General features: G+C 41.9%; 1 protein-coding gene across 1 annotated transcript in view; it reads left to right on the top strand.

Annotated features, from left to right (window-relative positions):
* The first annotated feature begins 11631 nt into the window (after positions 1–11631).
* TRIM24 (tripartite motif containing 24) overlaps positions 11632–20926 on the top strand; it is a 67061-nt gene continuing 57766 nt past the window's right edge. Inside the window, exon 1 of the mRNA XM_074825996.1 lies at positions 11632–12109. Within this exon, the coding sequence (XP_074682097.1) occupies positions 11713–12109 (397 nt within the window). The 5' untranslated portion in view covers positions 11632–11712. The remainder of the gene's footprint in view (positions 12110–20926) is intronic.

The following is a 20926-nucleotide window of genomic DNA, read 5'->3' as shown; positions in this document are numbered from 1 at the left end:
ATTCTCCAATTACTCCATATTGTCAAATCAACATTGTTTGCTCTTCCCTCTTGTTATATACCCTTGTGTGCAAATTTTATTGTGTCTTTGTTTTATTTTTTATATTTATTAACAAGCAAAACAGAGAAATTAGCTGTTTAAGGATGTGCTGGATTGAACCACTATAGGAAAATTGTATTTATTTTCATGCTTAGGCTATGGAAGGCTAGCCGGGGGATACCTCTTTTCACCTAAACATTGTAAGTCCATTGGAAAAGAATTAAGGGTTGGTCAAATAAGGCTTTGGGGTTTTTTTGGGGGTTTTTTTGTTTTTTTTTCCTTCTCTCCCATTTTGTGTTAAACATTAGAATCTGGGCAAAACAGCCTACTATCTTAAGCCATAAACCAGTTCTTTCCTTGTTTCAGGGAAATTGGCTTGAAATGTGTCCAAACATTTTGACCTTCAGGCTCCTGGTCTGGCCAAACAGACTGGGGTGTTTCTACCTGGTTCTATTATTTTCTTTTCCTCTTCTCCCCATTGAGCTAAACCATGCTCCCCATGCAACCCAAGAGGAAGGATTTGTAACCCGACATACAGCAACATCCTTGGCTGAGCAGATTACAGAGGGAGCCCAAAAGTGCTTGGTACTCTTTGGTTCCAACACAGCAGCTCTTATGGTACCCAAACATAGCTGCACATCTGCCTCATTTCCCTCACACTGCCTGGTTACAGCATTTCCAGGCTCCACCAAGCTGGTGATGGCCACAGGACTGCAGCCTGAAGAGGGAAGAACCGAAATACTGCTTCAATCAAGACCGACGTATGACAGGTAATCACTGGTTGCTTGTAAGTCTGAATCACTCAATTTTTAGTGGCTTGCAATATCACTAGCAGAGTTTCTTTTTTTCCTCTACCTTGTTGAAGTGGAAGAGGCCCTTCCTTTTTATTTGAAACATTGGTTTTCTTCAGCTCCCTATATTTCCTCTAAAAGTCCTTAGGCGTTTTTCTTAATATAACCCTGTGCCTCGTCTACAGTGCATCACAGATAATCACATAAGAAGAGTGTAGTATATCTGATATGACTACTGCATGACTCTGATCTGACACGATCTCGTCATAATGCTGTTGGGATGCAATTGCTATATTGCAGTCAGCACGGAGCTAGCGCAGTGCTGGTGGAAAAACATACAGGCTGCAACAGAAATGCAGCAAAATTGGGAAGCTGGCAGTCAAGTGTGGCAAAACATGAGTAAAGGAATGGAAAGACTGAAATGGAATATTAACAGTAAATACATTCAGGAAAAAATATTGGAGGGTGAAGATTCCTACTGTCTGCAGATACTGGAAATGCAGATACTGACAATGAGAAGAGATTTCTTTTTTTTCTTTTTTGATAGAGAAGAATGTATGCAGGAAAAATGAGGTAGGAAAATGAAAGAAAAGCATTAACAAATGCAACCAAAAATGTGAAAGGTGTTGGACTGTGGCATCGTATTCCAGTGGCAAGAGTGAGAATTGTTAACTTGAGCTATTTAGCATTCATATCTGGGCAAATCTGTAGAAAATTACAGAACAGAAAAATTCTGCACTGGCCCATTGGATAACTATAAATAATTTAAAGTAAATTCTATCTTGTCCTCTACAATTCAGTGGACAACTGACTATGCTGTTATGTTATGTAGTTTTAGCATAGCTATGTCTTTTTACCAGAAAATGCTAGGGTTTTTTAAGTTATCGTACATCTTTTTTAACCACTCCTATTTTGGTTGTTTAATTTTCTCAGGGGAAAAAGGTGTTGTCATGTTCATCACTTGGTACTGATACTGATACTATTCAGGTCCAGTTTTACATTCATCCTTCTCAATCTGTCACTCACCTGTGACTAATCAAGCAGAAGCTAAGAAATAAAATTATGTATCTTGTAAAGGTGAACTAAGATTTCAGTCACTGCAAAACTGTGAGTAGGGACACTAGGACAGACTGTCAGGAAGTCCAGCTTGGTGTAGTTTTAGCTACTTCAGTGAAGTTTTGCTGATAATCTGAATTTTGAGTATCCTTGTTATGTTCTTTTTAATACAGTATAATCCCAGTAAAAGTAATAACTTGGAATAACTTTGTTTTGGTCAATATCTGAAATGAAAATTATGTCATTAGCTGTGAGTTTTCTCTCAAGACAAAAATACACCCAGTCATTACTTGAGACCAAGAAAAAAATTGCAATATTCTCCTTATTTTAATCCTTTACTGGGTGACAATAATGACAAATTAGAAATTCCTTCTGAGTTCCAACTCCATTTTAACATTTAGAATATCTGCCTGCTGCAGATTTTATGACTTCCAATTACAACAATATGTGAGACATCTCAGTCTTTGAGGTCCCTCACAACATGCTCATGGGACAGGAAATTGCTATTTTTGTGCAAATGCAAACAGAGCTACAGACTCAGTAATTTGCCTAGGGAAGTATGTGATATACGTATAAAAAAGGTTAATCCAGTTGTTTTTAATCCTAGAGTATGTCTCTAATGGATGAACCATCACCCTTGATCCTAGCTGAATAGTCAAATGATACCTTCAAAAAATACATTAAAATTCACAGTGCTGTAGATCATTAAGATATTCTTTTGGGGTATGGCTTGTTTGAGAATAAGTAAAAGAAATAAATTAGGCATTTAGTTAGTTACATACTGCCCACAGTTCTACAAAGTTGTGAAGAAAACAAATCTGGAGTGCTGCATTGCACAACTTCATAATGCTGCATTTAGATTCTCCCTTATATTTACAGACTGGTTTATTTAAAATCTATTCAGGGATTGGAAAATTATAAACATGCAGTTCCACAGATCTGGAGGTCAGATTTCTGCAACTGTAATACATAGCTTCTGCTTACGAAGCTCTCCAATTTAGTGTCTAACTCTGCTTAGGATGGAAATACACATGTGAGTGCAGGAGCAGGTTTTGTCACAGTATTATATGGCCACACAGCACTGACACTGCTCCAAATATAAATAAAAATATGTACTAAGGTACTAATCTAAGAGGGACAGAATATGACAGTGTTTGGTAGGAACATTTCTAAGAGATGTAACAGCACTTGCATGGCTTCATAGGAAATATATAACTGAATCCTGATATACAGCTGTTTTTCTCTCCTTACCAGTACTTCTGTAGGTTCATACCAATGCAGTTGAAATCTTATTTTGACTCCTCTACTAATATTACAAATTTTAAATAAAGCAAGTCAACAGATACAAAAGCTGGTATCATTCTTAACCTCTTCAATTTTGCCTGTATGCCAGCATGCAGTATTTTGAATTATGCAAACCTCAAGTCCTACTGTTCACTACACCAGTGTAAATGAGAAGAAAGTAATAAATTTAGCATGTAAACTTTCCTCTCAAATCTGCCAGAGGGACATAGAGAATAGCCTGCCCCAAAGTCACGTAACACCGTAAATCAATAGTCATTCACTGATCTATGTGAACCACAGGCCTCTGATCTTACGGCTAATCCTTCTTTAGCCCGTTGGTACTGAAGGAGTTGGTTGTGATACCACAGGGTCCCTCCAGCAACGGCCACCCTGTTGGGGTATTTAATGAGAGAGAGACTGGATGGAACCAATAACCACAGAAGTGCATCTCAGCTCTTAATAATTAGAGGAATATTTCTGCTAGCTTATGTATTCTTTTTTAGTTTGTAAAATACCGGTTTTGATCATAAATGTAATTAAGAATCACCCATTTGTTTTAAAGCAAGAGGAGAGTATGCTTGAGAAGCTGAAACATAGGTATCAGGGTATCATCAGTGTTCTATAACTCTGTTGTGATGGGACAGTAGAGTTGCCCCTGGCATAGTCATTGACTTTTAAAGATATTCTTTCCAGCAGTCAACAGAAGGATGATAACCCTCTGCCCCACCAAAAAACTGTAATACAAAAAATGTCTTTATTTGTCATTTAGCAATGCTATGTTCTTGTAGGCCATGACTGAACATTTGAGCAGGTAAGGTGGAGCCACTATATCACTCACACTGTTGCCAAAAAATTTGTATATCAAATCATAACACCAGGAAGGAATTTCTCCACAGGTGGAAACTGCATGTGGAAAAGCAAAGGCAGAATGAATGTTGCCTATCTCCCACCCTTCTCCCCAGACACTAACCAAACACAAAGACTTTGAGAAGGAAATGCTCTTAGATGTTCAGTATTTGCCTAGATCCGTAAATGCCTGTGCTAAGTGAGAGTAAAATGTGTCGATTTTAAATATTGTCTATCTAAAGTTCCTATATATAATTTATTCCCTTTAATTTCATTATTTTATAATCCCCTAAGAATTAGTACCTTAAATAGTGATGACAGAATGAAAAAATTGGAGAGAGGCTTGGAACCTCTCACCCCTTAAGTCTTGGGGCTTAAACATGTCAGAGTGCCATGTCTCCCATCGCAAAGAAGGCTTTCAGAGCTGAGGGGCCAGTGAGAGTCTTGAACTTTGTGTGCAACAGTCTTGATGTCTGTCCAGACACAGAAGGCTGGAGGGCTCAGAAGGTGTTATTCCAGGTAATGCAGTCCTGTGTCTTATCCACTGTGGCTTTTGGCCAGGATTGTGACTTGTTTATTCTCTATTTCATTGTCCCACCCTCTATTCAGGTCTGTTCAGAGAAGTTGCATAATAAAACAGAGGAGTTGGTTTGGCTCCAGCTGGTCCTGATGCCTGTTGTCCGCTGTGGGTTCAGTTTAGTTGTGTGGATGAGACTTGGGACACAATGAGAGGGAAGCTCTAAATAGCTCAGAGACTTTTTAAGAGGTGAACATTTTATTTACTAGCTAATAGGTACTGCAAATAAAATTTTCAGTAACCACGATAAGGTTAGTTATAGCTTTCTGCTAGGAAATTTGTAGCATGCTCCTTTGGCTTAAATTGATGGATTCTGAATTTTCTCACAACCTTTGCTTTTGCATAACCTTAACTTTGTAAAAGTAGCAACATGTAAAAGCAAACCAACACTTCTTATTTTCCCTGTACGTATATTCAGAATCCTATCTCCGAACCACCTTAGAGAAAGTTCTCGTGCTATTTTTTTCTTTTTAGTTCAGCATAGCCTTGTTTACATTAAGCAAATGTGCAATGATGCAGCAAAATCAATTTAGTCACACTGATGCAAATCTCTCATACAGATGTAATGCCCGTGTGCAAAGTAGGGCATTTCTGAATATACACAATATTTAAAATGAAGTGAAAGTGAAAGACTCTTATTCTTCCCAGCTGATTTGTTAATGTGATTCATACAGATTGCCCTGAGAGCCTACGTTGAAAGAAAGGGACTTTCTGGTCAAAAATAAGGGTTCATTAAGAGTACCGTTGATTGTGAAGGAATATCATGACCTTTAGATTGCAAGTTGCAGTAGCTTAACAGATAGAGTAATCCTTTAAAAAGCACCCTTTGTGTTTAAACTGAGCATATTTGACCTTAAAATCATTGGGAAAATAAACATGTGATTGCGTAACTCCATTTTATGGTTACTTTTCAGAACAGAAGTGAAAATGAACGTATTTTTGGTCCTGGGCTGTTCTTAGTAACTTAATGTGATCTGTTGTCAACAAGAGAGAAAACAAACCTCTGACACTCAATAAGAATAAGAGAACAGAATGTACCCTACTGTGGGTGTTCAGCCAAAGATCTAAGGGCAAAAAATGGCACAGCCTGTGAAGGCGTTAGTGAAAACTAGGTGGGGTCAGCAAGTGAGGTGACAGTAGGAACACCAGTAGTGAGATAATGACCATTTTCCTTTGAAGACTGCACAGGTTTGGCTATTTTTTAAATTATTTTTTTTAGGTTTCGTTTTTTTAATAAAAATGCTTCAGAAAATTGTGAAGTTGGAGTAAAAGTTCTGGTAATTTGGTAAATGTCTTTTGGATGTTTTTGGGGAAAAAAAGATTCCAAATACCGTATGTTGCAGTATAACATTTATTTAATGTAGTAATAAATGAAAGACCAAAATCCAAACAAAATATTTTTATTGAAAACATAGTTTTTAATCAAATCCAGACTATGTCTCAAAATCTTTTCTTTACAAAGCATTTTAAAATTGGGGAAACTTTTTCCTAATCTGGATGGGACCACATTGTGAAACCTGGGAATCTTTTGTTAAATGAAACTTTGATGCTCCTTACAGCTAAAGAGTCAACTAGTGAAGTGAAAAAAGACATCATACGGGGCTTCCTTTCCATGTGCATTCACCTACTACCAACGCTACTGATGCTGAAAGTGACTGTTAAAGCAACATTTTTTTCCTCCCCCACCCTTCCTGAAAAAGAAGTTTAGGAAGTCCCTTTTCAGGAATGAAGTCAGGGCAGAATCTCATCCCAGTGGGTTACAGTCTCCCAGTGGGGCCAGGTGACATGAGAAACACTGTTCTGTAGGTCCAGATTCTCTTTGGATCCTCCCAGAAACGTACATTAACAGGACTTTGCAATGCTTCATTTTTTCTAACAACAGCGCTAATGCTAACAAGAACCCGAGTAGGAAACCCTCATCAGATGAAGAGATGGGGGCAAGGGAAGTGCTTAGGCAGGTAGGGAGCTAAGCACTCAATTATTACTGAATTTCAAATCCACAGGCACTACAGCTATACCCCCTACCTTATAATTTCTGAGATTACTGAGATTGATCAGCAGAAGCTGTGGCCCCCACTGGATAATTCCCGAGTTCCTTGAAACGAGTCTAATACCCAACAGGGTTACTTGTGCTGCTGCAGAAAGATATTTCTGGCCTTTTACGTGTCAGAAAAGAAACTGGATGTGACAGATTTGGAGCTGCCCTGTGATAATTTAGGAATATGGTCTGTTGGCCTGATTATTTGGATGAATGTCTGAATTTAACTCATCAGGGGTTGACTTGCAACTATACTCTTAAATTATTGCTGGGCTGTTCTGTACTTGCAACCCTGGGATGCCCCACTTCCATTGAGGCTGCACAGCCAGGGAGCATGGGGACTTGGAATGAGGAAGAGATTCAGTTTTGAACCAGAGCATCTCTTCACGGGCAGTCCTAGCACCCTGCTCATCCCTAGGAGAGACATAGGTTCTCCAAAGTTCCACTGGGGTTTAGAGATGGGACCTGTAACTGATAAAACAAGTGGATAGAGCATTGTTAGGGGACATTAACTGGGGTGCGTTCATGTTTAGCTGTGCTGATTCGATGTGCTTGTGGAATTTTCTATGGAAGCGAAGGTTAAACCTAAAAAATACATTTTGGAAGAAAAAGGGTTTGTGAATAACATGGTCATTTTCATCAGTTTTTATCTAATACTGGGCGTTCAGAACTGGCACGTTGCCTCTCCCCTTAGGCAAGCCTCTCTTCCATGAAAGGGAACCTAATGAGATGACCCCAGGGTTAATTTACAAAAGCGCAGTGGCTTCACTGAAGATGAAACTAATGGGAAGCTGTGCAGTGGCGGTGTTATTCCATAGTTTGCAGTGGAGGCATGTCGGGTGGAGCACTGGAAACATTACATGGTTGCTGGCCCGCTCCAGGGTGTTGGACCCAGCCTCATCTGTGGTGAGCTTCCAGCTGAGACAAAGCTGGTCAAGTGAATTTCTCCTCAATTGTGAAAGAGTGACAGTGGTTATTTGCCAGATGCTAAAGAAATATTTGACTTCAGTAAATAGCATATATAATAGGACACAAAGAAGGTTTCTAAGAAACCATTGGAAGAAAGATTTTTTGTGTGTGTGTATATGTTGGGTGAGTGAAGTATAGAAAACAAGAAAGTTGAAAATCCTAAGAAAATTACCCAAACCATGTCTCTCTCACTCTCTCCTGGCTGAGAGGGAAAGTAGGTAGTTTATCATATCTTTACGGGTTCTTGATTAAGGAGTTCAAAGAGGCAGCCTACAGGCCTAAACCATATTCTAGGTTAACTCCTAATTCAGCTATCATAGCTAGGGAGGCGCTGTGTTCATTCACTGCTTATTCCAGCTGTTCTGGTATGTAAAGTTCTCCTTCTTCACTGTTGCTGGAAAGGTTAATATATTACATCTCCCTAACTGTGAATTTCTAATGCACTCATCTTGTCCCCAGTGAACATTTTTTATATTTTATGGATTTCACTCAACAGCAAAACCAACCATATATTAAAACATCCATTTGTCAAGAGAAAACAGACTAGAAAATGCTGTATATTCTGGGGAAGATCCTCCCAGTGACTGCTTCATGTTGCTGGTAGTAGAGTCTGGCCAAAAAGCTGCTATATCCACCTCTTGGATGACCACAGTGGCAAAAGCATTTTTTAATGATACAGACAGACTGCTGAGTCTCCTCTGCCACTTCCTTCACTGTTGCCACATAAAGGATAAAACTGAGCTGTCTGGATCACACGGCAAGCCCCATGGCTTTATTTTGGTCTGTGAAAAACTTGGGAAAGAGACTGCTTAGTGTCACATGGCTCTCTGAGGAGGAGGAAATGTACATGCCAATGTTTAGGGGTAATCTGGGAAGGTTTGCATTTTGTAAGGTCAACTGACTGACTACTAGAAAATCTAGAAATACAGGAAGGAGATGAACTGAACCAGAGACAAAAGGAAGAAATCAGAGCCAGCAAGCAAATTCTGAGTGCAAGGAGCTCCTAGTTAATGAGCCCTCCATTGAGAAGTTCTGCTGCGTAGTCAGCAGCCATTTCCTTCTGCAGCTGAAGGTTCTAAATGGTAACTTTTTGTGGAGTATGTTGCAGGAATCTAGATTACAAATGGCAAAAGTCTAGATTGTGGTCACAAAGTGTGCTATCTAAACAAAGGCAAAATGCTGGAGGAATAATACTGCTTCTGGAATTTGCTTTAATTGGGATGCCCAGAAGAAGCAGAGGATTTAATAAAACTCACATATTGTGAACAGAAATAACAAGTAGCATAGCAAGCTCTTAAACTCTTCTGTGAGCATGGAAGAGGGAAGGAGAGATTAAGTAATCTCAGCGTCTGGTTGTTTTCTGCAGCTAGTCGACATGATTTCCATGTTTTCTAAGCTGACTCTATCAGCTTGTCATCATCTTCATTTTTCTCCATTGGTTTGTCTTGTGCCAGTGAAACAATGGACAACCCAACAAGACATAGCCTACTTCTGACAGAAACTAGACAAAACCAGCAGCTGTTTTCAGACTGAAGACAGTACAGCATGTATTGTCCCATGGTTTGTCTACATCGCCTTTTACAAGCAGCCCCAGGCCACCTCTGCCTGGCGTCCCTGTTGGCCAGCAGCAGTGCAGCTGCAGTCCAAAAGCAGTGCACCCAGGTGAGTATAACGGGGTGCAGCATCTCTCATTAATTGTTTCCACATTTTGTCTGAGCAATGCAGTTACACTTAGAAGCTTTTTCATTCACTCTCGTCTTCCTACACTGCACGGATGGTTATCTTGGGATGGTTATTTTTGTTCCTAACACTTTTTGCTCCTGTCCTGAGGACTCCTAATGCGATGCCACCACTAACAGGAAGGAGAGCAAGGCTCTGCATTCAAATTCAAATCATACAAGTTCAAACATTTATTTTAAATCAGATGTTGTTCAGATGCCATGTGACTACAGATTTGACTGCACAGTTCATGTGAGCTTTGCAAACATCCCAAGCAAACAAACTTTGCAGAAAACATAATCGTATCATTTGACTAATCTCTGGGATACTGGCTTATGGGGATCATCGTTTCCAACAAAGTGTCTGCTCAGATCCTTTGCAGAATGATTTTTGTACTCTTTGATACTATCTCTATTTTCCTGTGTTGACACCTATTGGAGAAACAGCTTACACTACTTACAGAAACCATCTAGTTTGACGATATTATGACTTGCTATCATCCCTCATAAATATATTATTCATTGACTTTCTGATGTTTGCTGTTAAAACTAATCAAACACACTTCAGTTATCGCCTGCTTCCCAACAGACCCATTCTAATGGCATTTTTGACACCTTTTCACCTTATGGAACCTGTACCATCATCCTCAGCTTTAATTCCTGAATGCGTTTCATCATTAACACTCACAGCGTCTAAGGTCCCGTCACAAGGAAATGTTAGAACATGATTGTAGAGTGCTGGATAGCCAAGCCTCATCTGTGTGTGGGACCAGAGAAAGAGGGTGACGGGGCTCTACCCTACCACTTGTTGAGTCTCAGAGAAGGGAGAGAGGCACATGGACTGGGAGGCAGAAGATGTGCTTCAGGAAACTGCTTCTGGTGACATTTTTTCCCTATGTGTTGGCAGGTCAAAAGTTTGAGAAGATAGGTCTTGTCTCTTTTCTTGATACTCTTAAGAAGGGAATGACATTTATCTCTTAACAGTTCCTCATTGTAAAGCCAAATCTGCTTTTTTTTCCCCCCTGAAACAACCAGTAGTATTGTTCTTCTGTTATCATGGTAAATTATGGATGTGAGACATGCTGAATCATGACAATGCTCCTGTACGCAGTTGTTCTGTGTGCTGAAGAAATTCGTCTTTTGTCATGCATGTCTTTTTTATGCTCCTATTTATTACACGTCCGATGTTAGGGTCTTGATGGGATTGCAAGGAAGTGGGAAGCACACTGGCCGCTCTTCGATTTTAAGCACAGACATCTGGAAAATTCTGAGGAACTTGGATCGGTTACAGTTGACCTGTGACCAGTGCGTAAGCAGTGCTTCATGTCTGCACGTGTCCTTAAGTTAAAGCATTTGATTCAATAAAATCAAAGGATTAGGAAGCATTTCTTTCCAGAAGGGGTTGTTAGGCGTTGGAATGGGCTGCCCAGGGCCGTGGTGGAGTCCCCATCCCTGGAGGGGTTTAATAGTTGGGTTGACATAGTGCTGAGGGATATGGTGGAGTTGAGAACGGTCAGTGTTAGGTTAATGGTTGGACTAGATGATCTTCAAGGTCTTTTCCAACCTAGATGATTCTGTGATTCTGTGAAAATTTTGTGTCCAAACTGGAATTGTACTTTTCCATTGCATTTTTCTAATTTTACCAATCACCCACCAGCTTCAGACAGGTGATGTGCCTGCGTGTGGCCAAGCCAAATCCAAGCCCAAATTTACAGACACCCGCACATAAAGCAGGGGAGAAGGACAACCTCTTCAACGACCTCTTCAACGACCTCTCAAAGGGGCAAAGGCCCTTCACCCAGCCAGGCTGCCCTTGCGCTGCCGGCCGCGGGACGGGCCTTCTACCCAGAGGAGAGGGCGGCCATTTGGGCAGGGCCTCAGAGGACCGTGGGCCCGCAGGAAGCCTTTAACGCGGCGTGTATGGGGTGGCGGGGCGCAGGGCCCCGGGGAGGTGGGTGACCGCCGCCACGGGCAGCGGCGCCACGACCGCCGCGGGACGGGCCCCGCCACCGCCTGGCGACCCGGCGGGGCGGGGCCTCTCGGGGGCGGGGCCGGGCGCGGCGGGGCGGGGCTTCCTCCGGCCGACGGGCCGGTTCCTGTGGGGGCGGGGCGGGAGAGGCGCTCGCCGCACGTAGGCGGTGGGGGGGCGTGGCCTCGGAGGGGGAGGGCGCGGCGAGGCGGGGCGGGGCACCGGGGCCGAGGCCGCGGGCGGGGCGGGGCGCAGCGTGGCGAGGGGCGGGGCGCGGGCGGCCGTTGGCGGTGTGGCGCGGCGGGGCAGGCACACAAACACCGCGGGCCGCGCGGGGCGGGGGTCGGCGCGGCGGCGGGAAGCGGCGGGGGCAGCGGGGCCGCTCCGCCTCCCTTCGGCGCTCCCGCGGCGGCCGGCGCAGGACAATGGAAGAGGCGGCAGCGGCGGCAGTAGCAGCGGCAGCGGCGGCGGCAGCGGCGGGGGGGGGGCCCTGCCCGGCGGATCGAACGGGGGCGGCGGCGCTGAGCGGGGAGAACGAGGCCGAGAGCCGGCAGGGCCCGGCGGAGCGTGGCGGGGAGGTGGCCCCGCTCAACCTGTTGGACACTTGCGGCGTGTGCGGGCAGCCCATCCAGAGCCGGCGGCCCAAGCTGCTGCCCTGCCTCCACTCGGTCTGCCTCCGCTGCCTGCCGCAGCCCGACCGCTACCTCATGCTGCCCCCCGCCATCCCCTCTGCGGCCGCCGGCACCCCGAAGGAGCCGCAGCCGCCGGCGCCCCCCTCCTCGCCCGTCTCTTCGCCGGCCTCACCCCTGCACTGCACGCCCGGTAAGTGCCCCCTCTGCCGCCCGCCCCTTCCCTCCGCCCGGCCCGCGGCCCCCGCGGCTGGGGGTGCAGCCCCCTCCACCGCCCGCCCCCCGGAGGCTGTGTGTCGCGACCGACGCGGGGGGCGGGGAGCTGTCGCGACGGGGATGTGCGAAGCACCGAGTGCGGTGGGCGGGGTGCAGGTGCCCCGGCGCGGGGGTGCCGGGGGCACGGACCTCTCGGGGCGGGCTGTGCTCGCTGCTTGCCAGCGCCGAGGCTGGCGGGGGGATTGTGTTCTGGTGTGTGTTGGGTTTTTTTTTAATTATTGTTTTTTTTAAATTTCCCACCTCGGAAGGGAAGGCAGTAGTGTTACTTTCGCAGGACCTCTGTGTGTGGGTAGAGAGGCGCGGCCAGAGCCGTCCCCCTCCGCCCCCCACAGGGTCCGCCTCGGGGGGGCCGTGGGCGCCGGGGCGGGGGGCGAGGGGCCTTTGCGCCCAGAAGGGCTTGTTTTGCCGAGGGGAAACCTTAACACGGGGTGATACGAAGGCAGAAAACTGAGTCGAGAAAACAGACTTTTTTGAGCCCCGTTTGTAGGCTGGCAGTTTGGAGCTGGCCCGGAGGGAAGCCCTGCGGGTGCCGCCCTCTCTGCGAGGCGTCCGGGGGGTGGGCGAGCGCCGGGGCGGGTGTAGCAGGTGCGGACGAGCCATAATATTTGCCCACGTGATAGGCAGCCTGGATGGGTCTGGTAGCGCGTTAATGTAAAGCTTACTTGTTTAATTGTCGCGCTGAAGGGAGGGTGCCGCGAGGAAGTTTTGGTAAGCTCGTGTACTGACGTAGTAGCTTATGTCAGTGGGTTTGAAAAATACATCGTGCTGTAGAAGATGTGCAGTAAACTCCTATAAAGGTACTTTCCTGATGTTTTTCTTTTTTTCCTAGCTCTCTTAGGTCTAGTGGGTCGCTTAATTTTGCTAAAGGCAACTTCATCTTAGGAAAAGGTGCAAGCAAGCATCCTCTAGTGGAAATGGGTGAAGGTCCTGGAGGAACTTGAATAGATAAGTGTGATGGAAATTGAGCTCCTCTATAGGTGTTAGTGGAGGTTGTGCTTACTGGGATGTGTGGTGGGGGCTCAGGTGGAAAGTTCTACATGAATAAAGAAGTGGTAACTCCAGGCTGACCACTCTCAAGCAAGTATTGGCCATTGTCCTTTAAGTGCATTTAGGGAAACCTTTACCATCCTGCCAGCAGTTCTGACCAGAAAGATTACAACTTGAATGTGCGAAGTGTTTGCGGCAGTTCGTAAAGGGAACACCCTCTTGAGAGAAAGGAATATTTGGGATGATTGGAGAGACAGTCTTGCTTCAGAATATCTGAGAAAGTCCTGAGTATGTTATTAACAGGATATGGTGAGCCTCTTCATCTACATGGGTGTCTGTGTTAGTGTATTCATTCAGTCTTTAATTTTAGCATGTAATTTATGTAGTAGTCAGACTGCCTAGTCAGAAGCTCCAGAATGGGAGAATCTTTGAGACCCAAAGCCAGTGTATTTAAGTGTGGCTGATCCAGAAGATGTTATTGCTCGTACGTCTGAGTAGAACTGTGAAGTTCTGCATGGGAGGAACAGAAAAAGCACAAGCTCTGGTGTATGATAAGATATTTCAAGATGAGATACTTCGAAATGAGAAAGAGGACAGCGATGCAGCTAGCTCAGGGGTTGCAACATAGGCTGAGAGACAATATAATCATCGTCTTAAAAGTTTTGAGGTCATGAACAGCACAGCTCAATTCCCAGATGTTCTATTTAAATATAGCAGAAATAGGGATCTGTAGTTGAGTAAGAAATGAGGTGCATCATAAGAATGAAAAGATTAGTGCTATTGAAACATCTGCTTGAGAGGACAAATGATAAATGAAATAATGAATCGTAGCAACAGTGAACTTGTATATCTATTCATTTTGACTGAGTTGGTTCTGTATGAATGAATGATACAGTATGTATTCCTCCTTGTTCTACAAATTTACAGACATACTATTTTTTCGGTGACATTATTTTTGCCCTGTTGACTTCTCTTTCAAGTTTATTTTCATGCTTCCACACTACCATTCATTGTCCGGTAGGAAGAAGAAACTTGTATAGATCTCTCTCCTTGACACATTCTTTACATCTTTTCTTGTCATAGTTTTGGCCCAGTTAAAATGACAATGACTGTATACTAGCTAGCCAAGGCCTAACTTGATGATGACGTGCATTGGCTGCATTCTGATTTCCAAGTGATGCAAAAAAAGTAGTAAACTTAATTTAGGATTGGAAAAAGTGTCAGTGTCTAAAGCTGATTATATCAAGGAAAAATGTTATGGTTGGAGGAGTTCTTAAATTCTCAGAAGATGGAAGGAAGGACAAAACAATGCAAATCTGTCACCCCTTCTTGTAATATGTTGTGCAAAGTGTTTATGAGGAGTGACCTGAAGAAATAAACTGAAAGAGTATAAGCTTAGAAAATTGGATAGTAAATGCCTCTCATGATGTAAATTACGAGATTACTGTGACTAAACTGAAGAAATAAAGAGCAAGAAAGCTGTTTGTACTGGAAGGATTGTCCTAGGTAAGGAATACAGTAGAATTGCCAACTATAAAAAGCTCCTGGAAGATAAGCAGACAGACTGCTTATGCACCTGTGCTGAGCAGTAAGGTGTTGCACAAACAGAAGCCTGAAGATTGGTAGAAGGGAGTCTGTCTTATACAACAAAAAGGAAGTTGTTTGAAAAGTGCTTCACTGAGCCAGCCTTGAGATGAAATGTTGTGCTAATATCCAAATTAGTTGAGAAACAGGTAGCTAAAGAGGAACTGAGTGTCAAGTGTAATCTGCATATGCTTTTAGTCTTCAGTAAACTTTCCAAGCAGAAACAGTCCTTCGCTTTCCTAGAATAATGCATACCTTCAAATTCCAACGTATAGGCAAGTTTACTTGGGAGAATGTTGGCTCTCCTTCTAGAAGGATACTAACAACCAATAAAGGAGTGCTGTGAAAATGTTTTTCAAACTTGGGCATCTAGAGTGAATTAAGTATTCTATTGTTGCTCACTTGAATACGAGGTTCAGCATAGGTAATGGCAAAGACAAGTGTCAAGACATGCGAAGGAGTGGATATTAATCAGTATTCCTCCTGCGAAGGTAGGCAGGTGGCAGGTGCGGTTGACATGGATATACTCTATACCGCCACATGGATTCAGTTTTGAAATAAAGTAATTTCTGTAGAAAAGAAAACCTGCACTTTCTGACCTCTGTACTGTTGCTGAAGTTTAAGGTGTTGAAGAATCAGCCTGTGTGTCAGACTTCAATGGTCTTAGCACTGGAGAACTACTGCTTGTTTTCTGAATGTCCAATGGCAACTTACCTGATGTAGGTGATATTTTTGTCATTGCATTGCCAAAAAACGGCTTGCCAGGCACAGAACGTTACAAACTGTAGGAAATGCTGCAAGAGTGGGTCTGTAAATGTGATACTAGCCTGTGAGCAAGTGTCTGCAGATACTGCTACCACCTATCTTGGCTAACTTGATGTGTGTTTTCTTTTTTGTTTTTCAAATGGCCATTCCTTACTGTTTGTGCGAGTTGTAACTGGTGCATTCAAGAAGGCTGTTATTAGAAATCTGCCATTTGCCCAAATTTTGTGCTGGGTGGTGCTTCAATGACTAGTTAAGTAGTAGTCTATATTTAATTAAAGGGCAGTGTTTGTAATGTGGGGAGTATCTGGACATCATAGTACTCTTGTGGAATTTTTAAATGAGAGAGGTACTTGAAAACTGTAAAGTTACGGATTGAGATTCTGTTCCTTTTCAAAACTATTTAAGTTGCAAACATCCTTGTTTGTTCTTTGTCATCAGTCTGTACACAAAATAGATTGGGAAGTGGTGTGGGGAAAAACTTGTGAATGGAAATGTGTAGCAAAGTTTCATGCAGGTATCATGATTAAATCTTGCTAGTGTCAATACCAAAAATAGTGGAGGGAAATTTTTTTTCTATGCTTTATCTGTAGACCTACTAGCAAACCAATCTGTGTGAAGCTGTTAAAAGCATGTAGTCTTTGGACACTACCAGGATATAAATTCTTGGGGAGTGTCCAGACTAACAACTCAAATATATTTGATACTTGTTGTTAATTAAGGAATAAATACTTCAGAGTTACTAAACAAGGATTTCACTAGTGTTCATGTTTCATATTCCAGCTTATTAATGCCCAGAAATATTTGTTTACCAATACAATTTGGAGGTCTACAAGGCATGGAACTAACCCTTGATTTCCCCTCATGTATGTGGATGGCATCTGCTGTTTTATTATGTCCCACAGTCAGTCCTTATCCAGATAGCTTTAAACTCTTTCAGACTCTCATCTGATCTTGATATCTGGACTTTCTGATGTCATCACTTCATTTGACCTTGAAAATACAGCTTTTGAAATGCAATTCTCTTATTTCTCTGTTTGTAACATGTTCTCTCCCTCTTTCAGTTTGATAATGATCAGAATCCTTATTAGTTAGCTCAAATGAAGCTATTATATCCTTCAAACTTCCTTATGGTGAAGATCAATTTTTCTTTCAGGTCTTGGTAGTCTAAGAAGACTTAAGACTTTTTTTTTTTAATCTGCCTGCTACATATGATTAGTTCCATTTCATCTTTCATATTGTCACTTGCTTAAAGTGAATTCTCTCTGTCTTTGCCATTACAAGGAGTTCATATTTTACTTGTGTGGGTATACGCTCACACTTGCACATATATGGTCTCATCTATGAGATAAGACTTTCACAAGTCTTATTTCTGCTGTGGTGCCATCAAGAAGAGTATTCTTTAACCCGTAACAAACCTAAGGAGATTTGGGAGTGCTGATATTTGAAAATAATATATGTTATAGGAATATGCGTAGGAAAGGTATGCCTGGTTTTCATACTGTTTTTGATTTGTGCTTACTTTGAATTGAAAACTCCTGAAGCCCCAGAGATTGCATATGTGAAAAGCATTTAGCATTGTTACAGTACTATATAAAATTACTGTTTTGATAGCCTGTAATGGATAAATCTTTTGGCTAAACAGTCATGAAACTAGTAAAAACTTAAAATATTAATCAGTAAACTATCTAGAGAAGGTTCTTATTTTTCTAATTATAATGCCCTTCTTTTAGAAAAAGGTATGCTCTCAAGATATATATGATGGGTTATGATATTAATTGTATAAGTGTAATCTGAAGTAGAGTATGTATTTGCCAAAAGGTCTTGCATTCTTTTCTACCAGGAGTTCCACAAAAATCTGTAGATATGCCTATGCAGCTTTTATTAAGGTGGACAACTAGAGGATGCTGAAAGAAGCTTTAATCGTGCTCCAATATATGATTAATATAAGCATATAATACATCCTTATGTATGTCTACAGAATAGTATTCAAGGGTAGGTTAGATGCTTTTACATTCTTGCTTCTTTTACCAATAGAAAGTGGGAGATTGAAAAGCTGAAGCCATCAGAAACATCAGTGAGTGTTAAAACAACTGCAGTGATGTAGCCAGGTTCATTTGAATGGTAAGCCTTTTAGAAGTTAGGCTGTAGAAGTTAAAATAGATGAACTGTTGTGTGAAACTTTTTTTTAGGCAAAGATTTAAATCCTTAGAGGCCAACGTACCTCTGTTCTGATACAGAATTGGCTTATGTCTCTGGTAAGCAATTAGTACTTTTAATAATGGAAAGGAATCCTAGATCATAAGGTAACAGGAAAGGAAATATACACTAATTTATTAAAAATTCTTGGATGTGTATCTAGTTGAAAGTATATTGGGTTGTTTTAATGCATACGATAGAGATATCTCTTAAGAAAATGACTTGTCTGAAGAACAAGGAAAAATAATGGTGCATATGCTCATTAAGAGGCAAGTGAAGGAAGGAGTGTGCTCTTTGTGGGCTTGCTCATTCACAGAAGAAATGTAGTGAAGAGCTGGTAGGGTATGCAGCAGGCTTTTAGGGTCTCCTGCTGACTTGCATGAGTTCTACAAAGTGGCCATGTTCGCTCAATTTTACACAGTTTGTTAAATTTAAGAAGGGAATTTTGTCGAAACTCTTGATTCTGAATGTAGTGTTGTGAAGCTGGTCTTTTGTATAGGAAAAGCTTTATGCCAGGGTTGTGAGTTTCTTAAGATGCTGTAAATGGAATTTCCATATTATTTAGTGGAATTTCCCAGTAACAGTAAACTTGAGTTTTTGTGCATTATATCTAATCTAAAAACAAGACGGGGAAAAACCAAAAGAATTTAAAGTGACTTTTAATGTGACTGTATTTCAGTATGAATAACTGACTATTGATGAAAAATGCTTTATTTCTGAAACCGGAAGTTTAGACTTTAAAAGATTTTTACAATAAAATGAAATATTTTAATACAGTGGTTTTCACTGATTTCTGAACAATGATATGCTGGTCAGGCAGGGTTCTTCAGGTGAGCATGGCCCTGTAGCTTGCACTGAGGACCTGTGCAGATGATCTGGCTGAGTTGTGAATAGTAGCAAAATCTCCTACTGGGCTTACTGTGTGTTATTTAACTGTTACATGCTGTAACAGTTTAATGATACATTCTTCTTTCTTTGGCTAATTTAAAGGTCACAGAAATACTGTTTTCATAGAAAAATTTCAGTGATGCTGTTAAAATTGACCTCAGCAATTAGGTAGCTATGGAGTCATTTACTGCTTAAACTATGAACTTGTAGCTCAAATGTGCTTTGAAGATGTCAGTGTCATAGTTGAACTGACTAAATACCAACTTTTTTTTCTAGTGGCCAGAGACAATGTATAAAAACATAAATGTTTATCATCAAAGAAAGAATGAAACAGTTGTGTGAAGTAACTTAAGAAAATTACACTGTTCTTAACAAGAAACAGTCTTGTAAAGTCAGGCATGAAACCGAAGGTTGAGCAAAAGAATGTTCCTAATTACTTGATGCTGTCTCTCCAGTGCTTCAAGTAAATGCTTATTTGAAGCTTTTATGTGGGAGAAAATTGTGTATTACCTTGCATACGTTACTAAGTTATGATAGAGAACTGATGTTAAACAAGCTTTCTAGTTGTTTTTGAAGTTTATCAGTGAGCTATGGAAAATAGGAAGTCAGTAAGCAGGGCTCAGCTGTTTGAACTGCACTCATGGGTTTTGAGGGCCCTTGTTTCTAAAGTGGATCTGGGTCACGGGCACATCCTCATTTCAAAAGAAATCTCCAACTCCAGTGCTAAACTCTCTGTAAGTGGGAGTACATGGACAAGAGAACTGAGCCGTTTGCTTTCTGACTGGAGAAAGATTCCTGCTTCTGATTAATAAGTTGCCACAGGCAACTTTTTTTTAAGGTGGTGAGTTGCCCTTTCTACTGTAGTCCCTCAAGTGAATGTAATGCAATTTGAATAAAACAAGACTGTAGCTGAAATACCCTTTGAACTAAAATGATTACCTAATTTGAAAAGTGACTGTACATTCTCTCAGTGAGCTGACACATCTGTCTGTACTGTACATAGTAAAAAAGAAACAGTACTATTTTTATGTAAATGTTGACTTGGAAAAAACCCAGGTATTCTCTGGGATGTGTACCTGAGTTCAAAAAACGTGTAGTAAATGTAAAAGTTAACCTGCTTCGTTTATTTCTAGGCATCTGCTATAGACTCACAGCATGGTTAAGGCTGTGTGCAGTTGAACTTTGTTGAACTAATGCTATAAGCCAGCCTAACAGAAGCTCGCGTTAGGCTGAGGCTGCTGCTGAACTTGCTGTGTCAGGATACTTGTAATGCTGATGCTGGTTAGGGTAGAGAACGCTGGCAGCTGTGCAGGGAATGGGTAGTGGGAAGAAAGAAAGGTGGAGAGCTGCAGCACTCTACTGTGGCTGGAGAAGACATTTTAAAGTGGGAGCAAGGTTCTAATTTTCAATGCAAGTACAGTGCTTTGATAAAACAGCCCAGCACCAACAGGCCTGTTACTAGAAATGAGTAGTATGCAAGATTGGCCTGAATAGCAAAAGTGTGAGTTGAAACATACTTTTTTTTTTCAACTTGGATTCTACTTTAAAATGAGTGAACTACTTGCTAAAGTAATGTAGGAATGTAAATTACCTGCCCTTCTAGTCAGTTGGTTTAAAGACAAGTGGAAGTAGCTTTGAATCATCTTTGCCTTTTTGGAAAACTTCTGTGACTTGTAACTTTTTTCAGTAGTTTTCATGCAAACGTTGAAATTTGTAGCATTCCCTAGCCCCAAAGTGATAAATTAGGGTAGTAGGCAACTGATCAGTCACAAGCTGAGATAAAGACAGTCTATTTATTTAGCAGACAAGCTTTGTTGAATGAATAGAGCGCTGTGTAATGATATGCAGTGTCTGATAAGCAGGACCTCAGTAATGGCTAAATGTCCTGGGAATTTTGAAATCTTGCAGCTAGCATACTTCGGGGTTAGATTTAGCTCTTAAGTGCTTACAGCTTCCCAATTCCATTAATACCTTTGCGTGCTTAAGCATTTGGTTTTCAGCCCTCAGTAGTTCTGTTGTTACTTGCTTTTGTCTTGTTTGGGGGTCTTTCATCAGCAGCTATTTCATTAGTAGCTGTTGTTCTCAGTTGTTTTAGCCTGTGAACTGTTGAGCTTACCAACTACGGGCTACTTGGCCTTCAAGAGTTCTGTTTTCTCTTCCCACTGTTAGTAGTGAGCAGGGACTATGAGGGTATAACCCGCTGGCTAGCAAATCTTTCTTTAAAACCCCCAAAATAACTTGGAATACTTCAGTTGCGCTTAGTTTAATCAAATGTTAAAGGAACTTGATCTCTTTTTGAGAAGCTCTACTTAAC

This window comes from Strix aluco, chromosome 5, assembly GCF_031877795.1.
Source record: "Strix aluco isolate bStrAlu1 chromosome 5, bStrAlu1.hap1, whole genome shotgun sequence".
NCBI lineage: Eukaryota > Metazoa > Chordata > Aves > Strigiformes > Strigidae > Strix > Strix aluco.
This window is presented reverse-complemented; position numbering and strand designations above follow the sequence as displayed.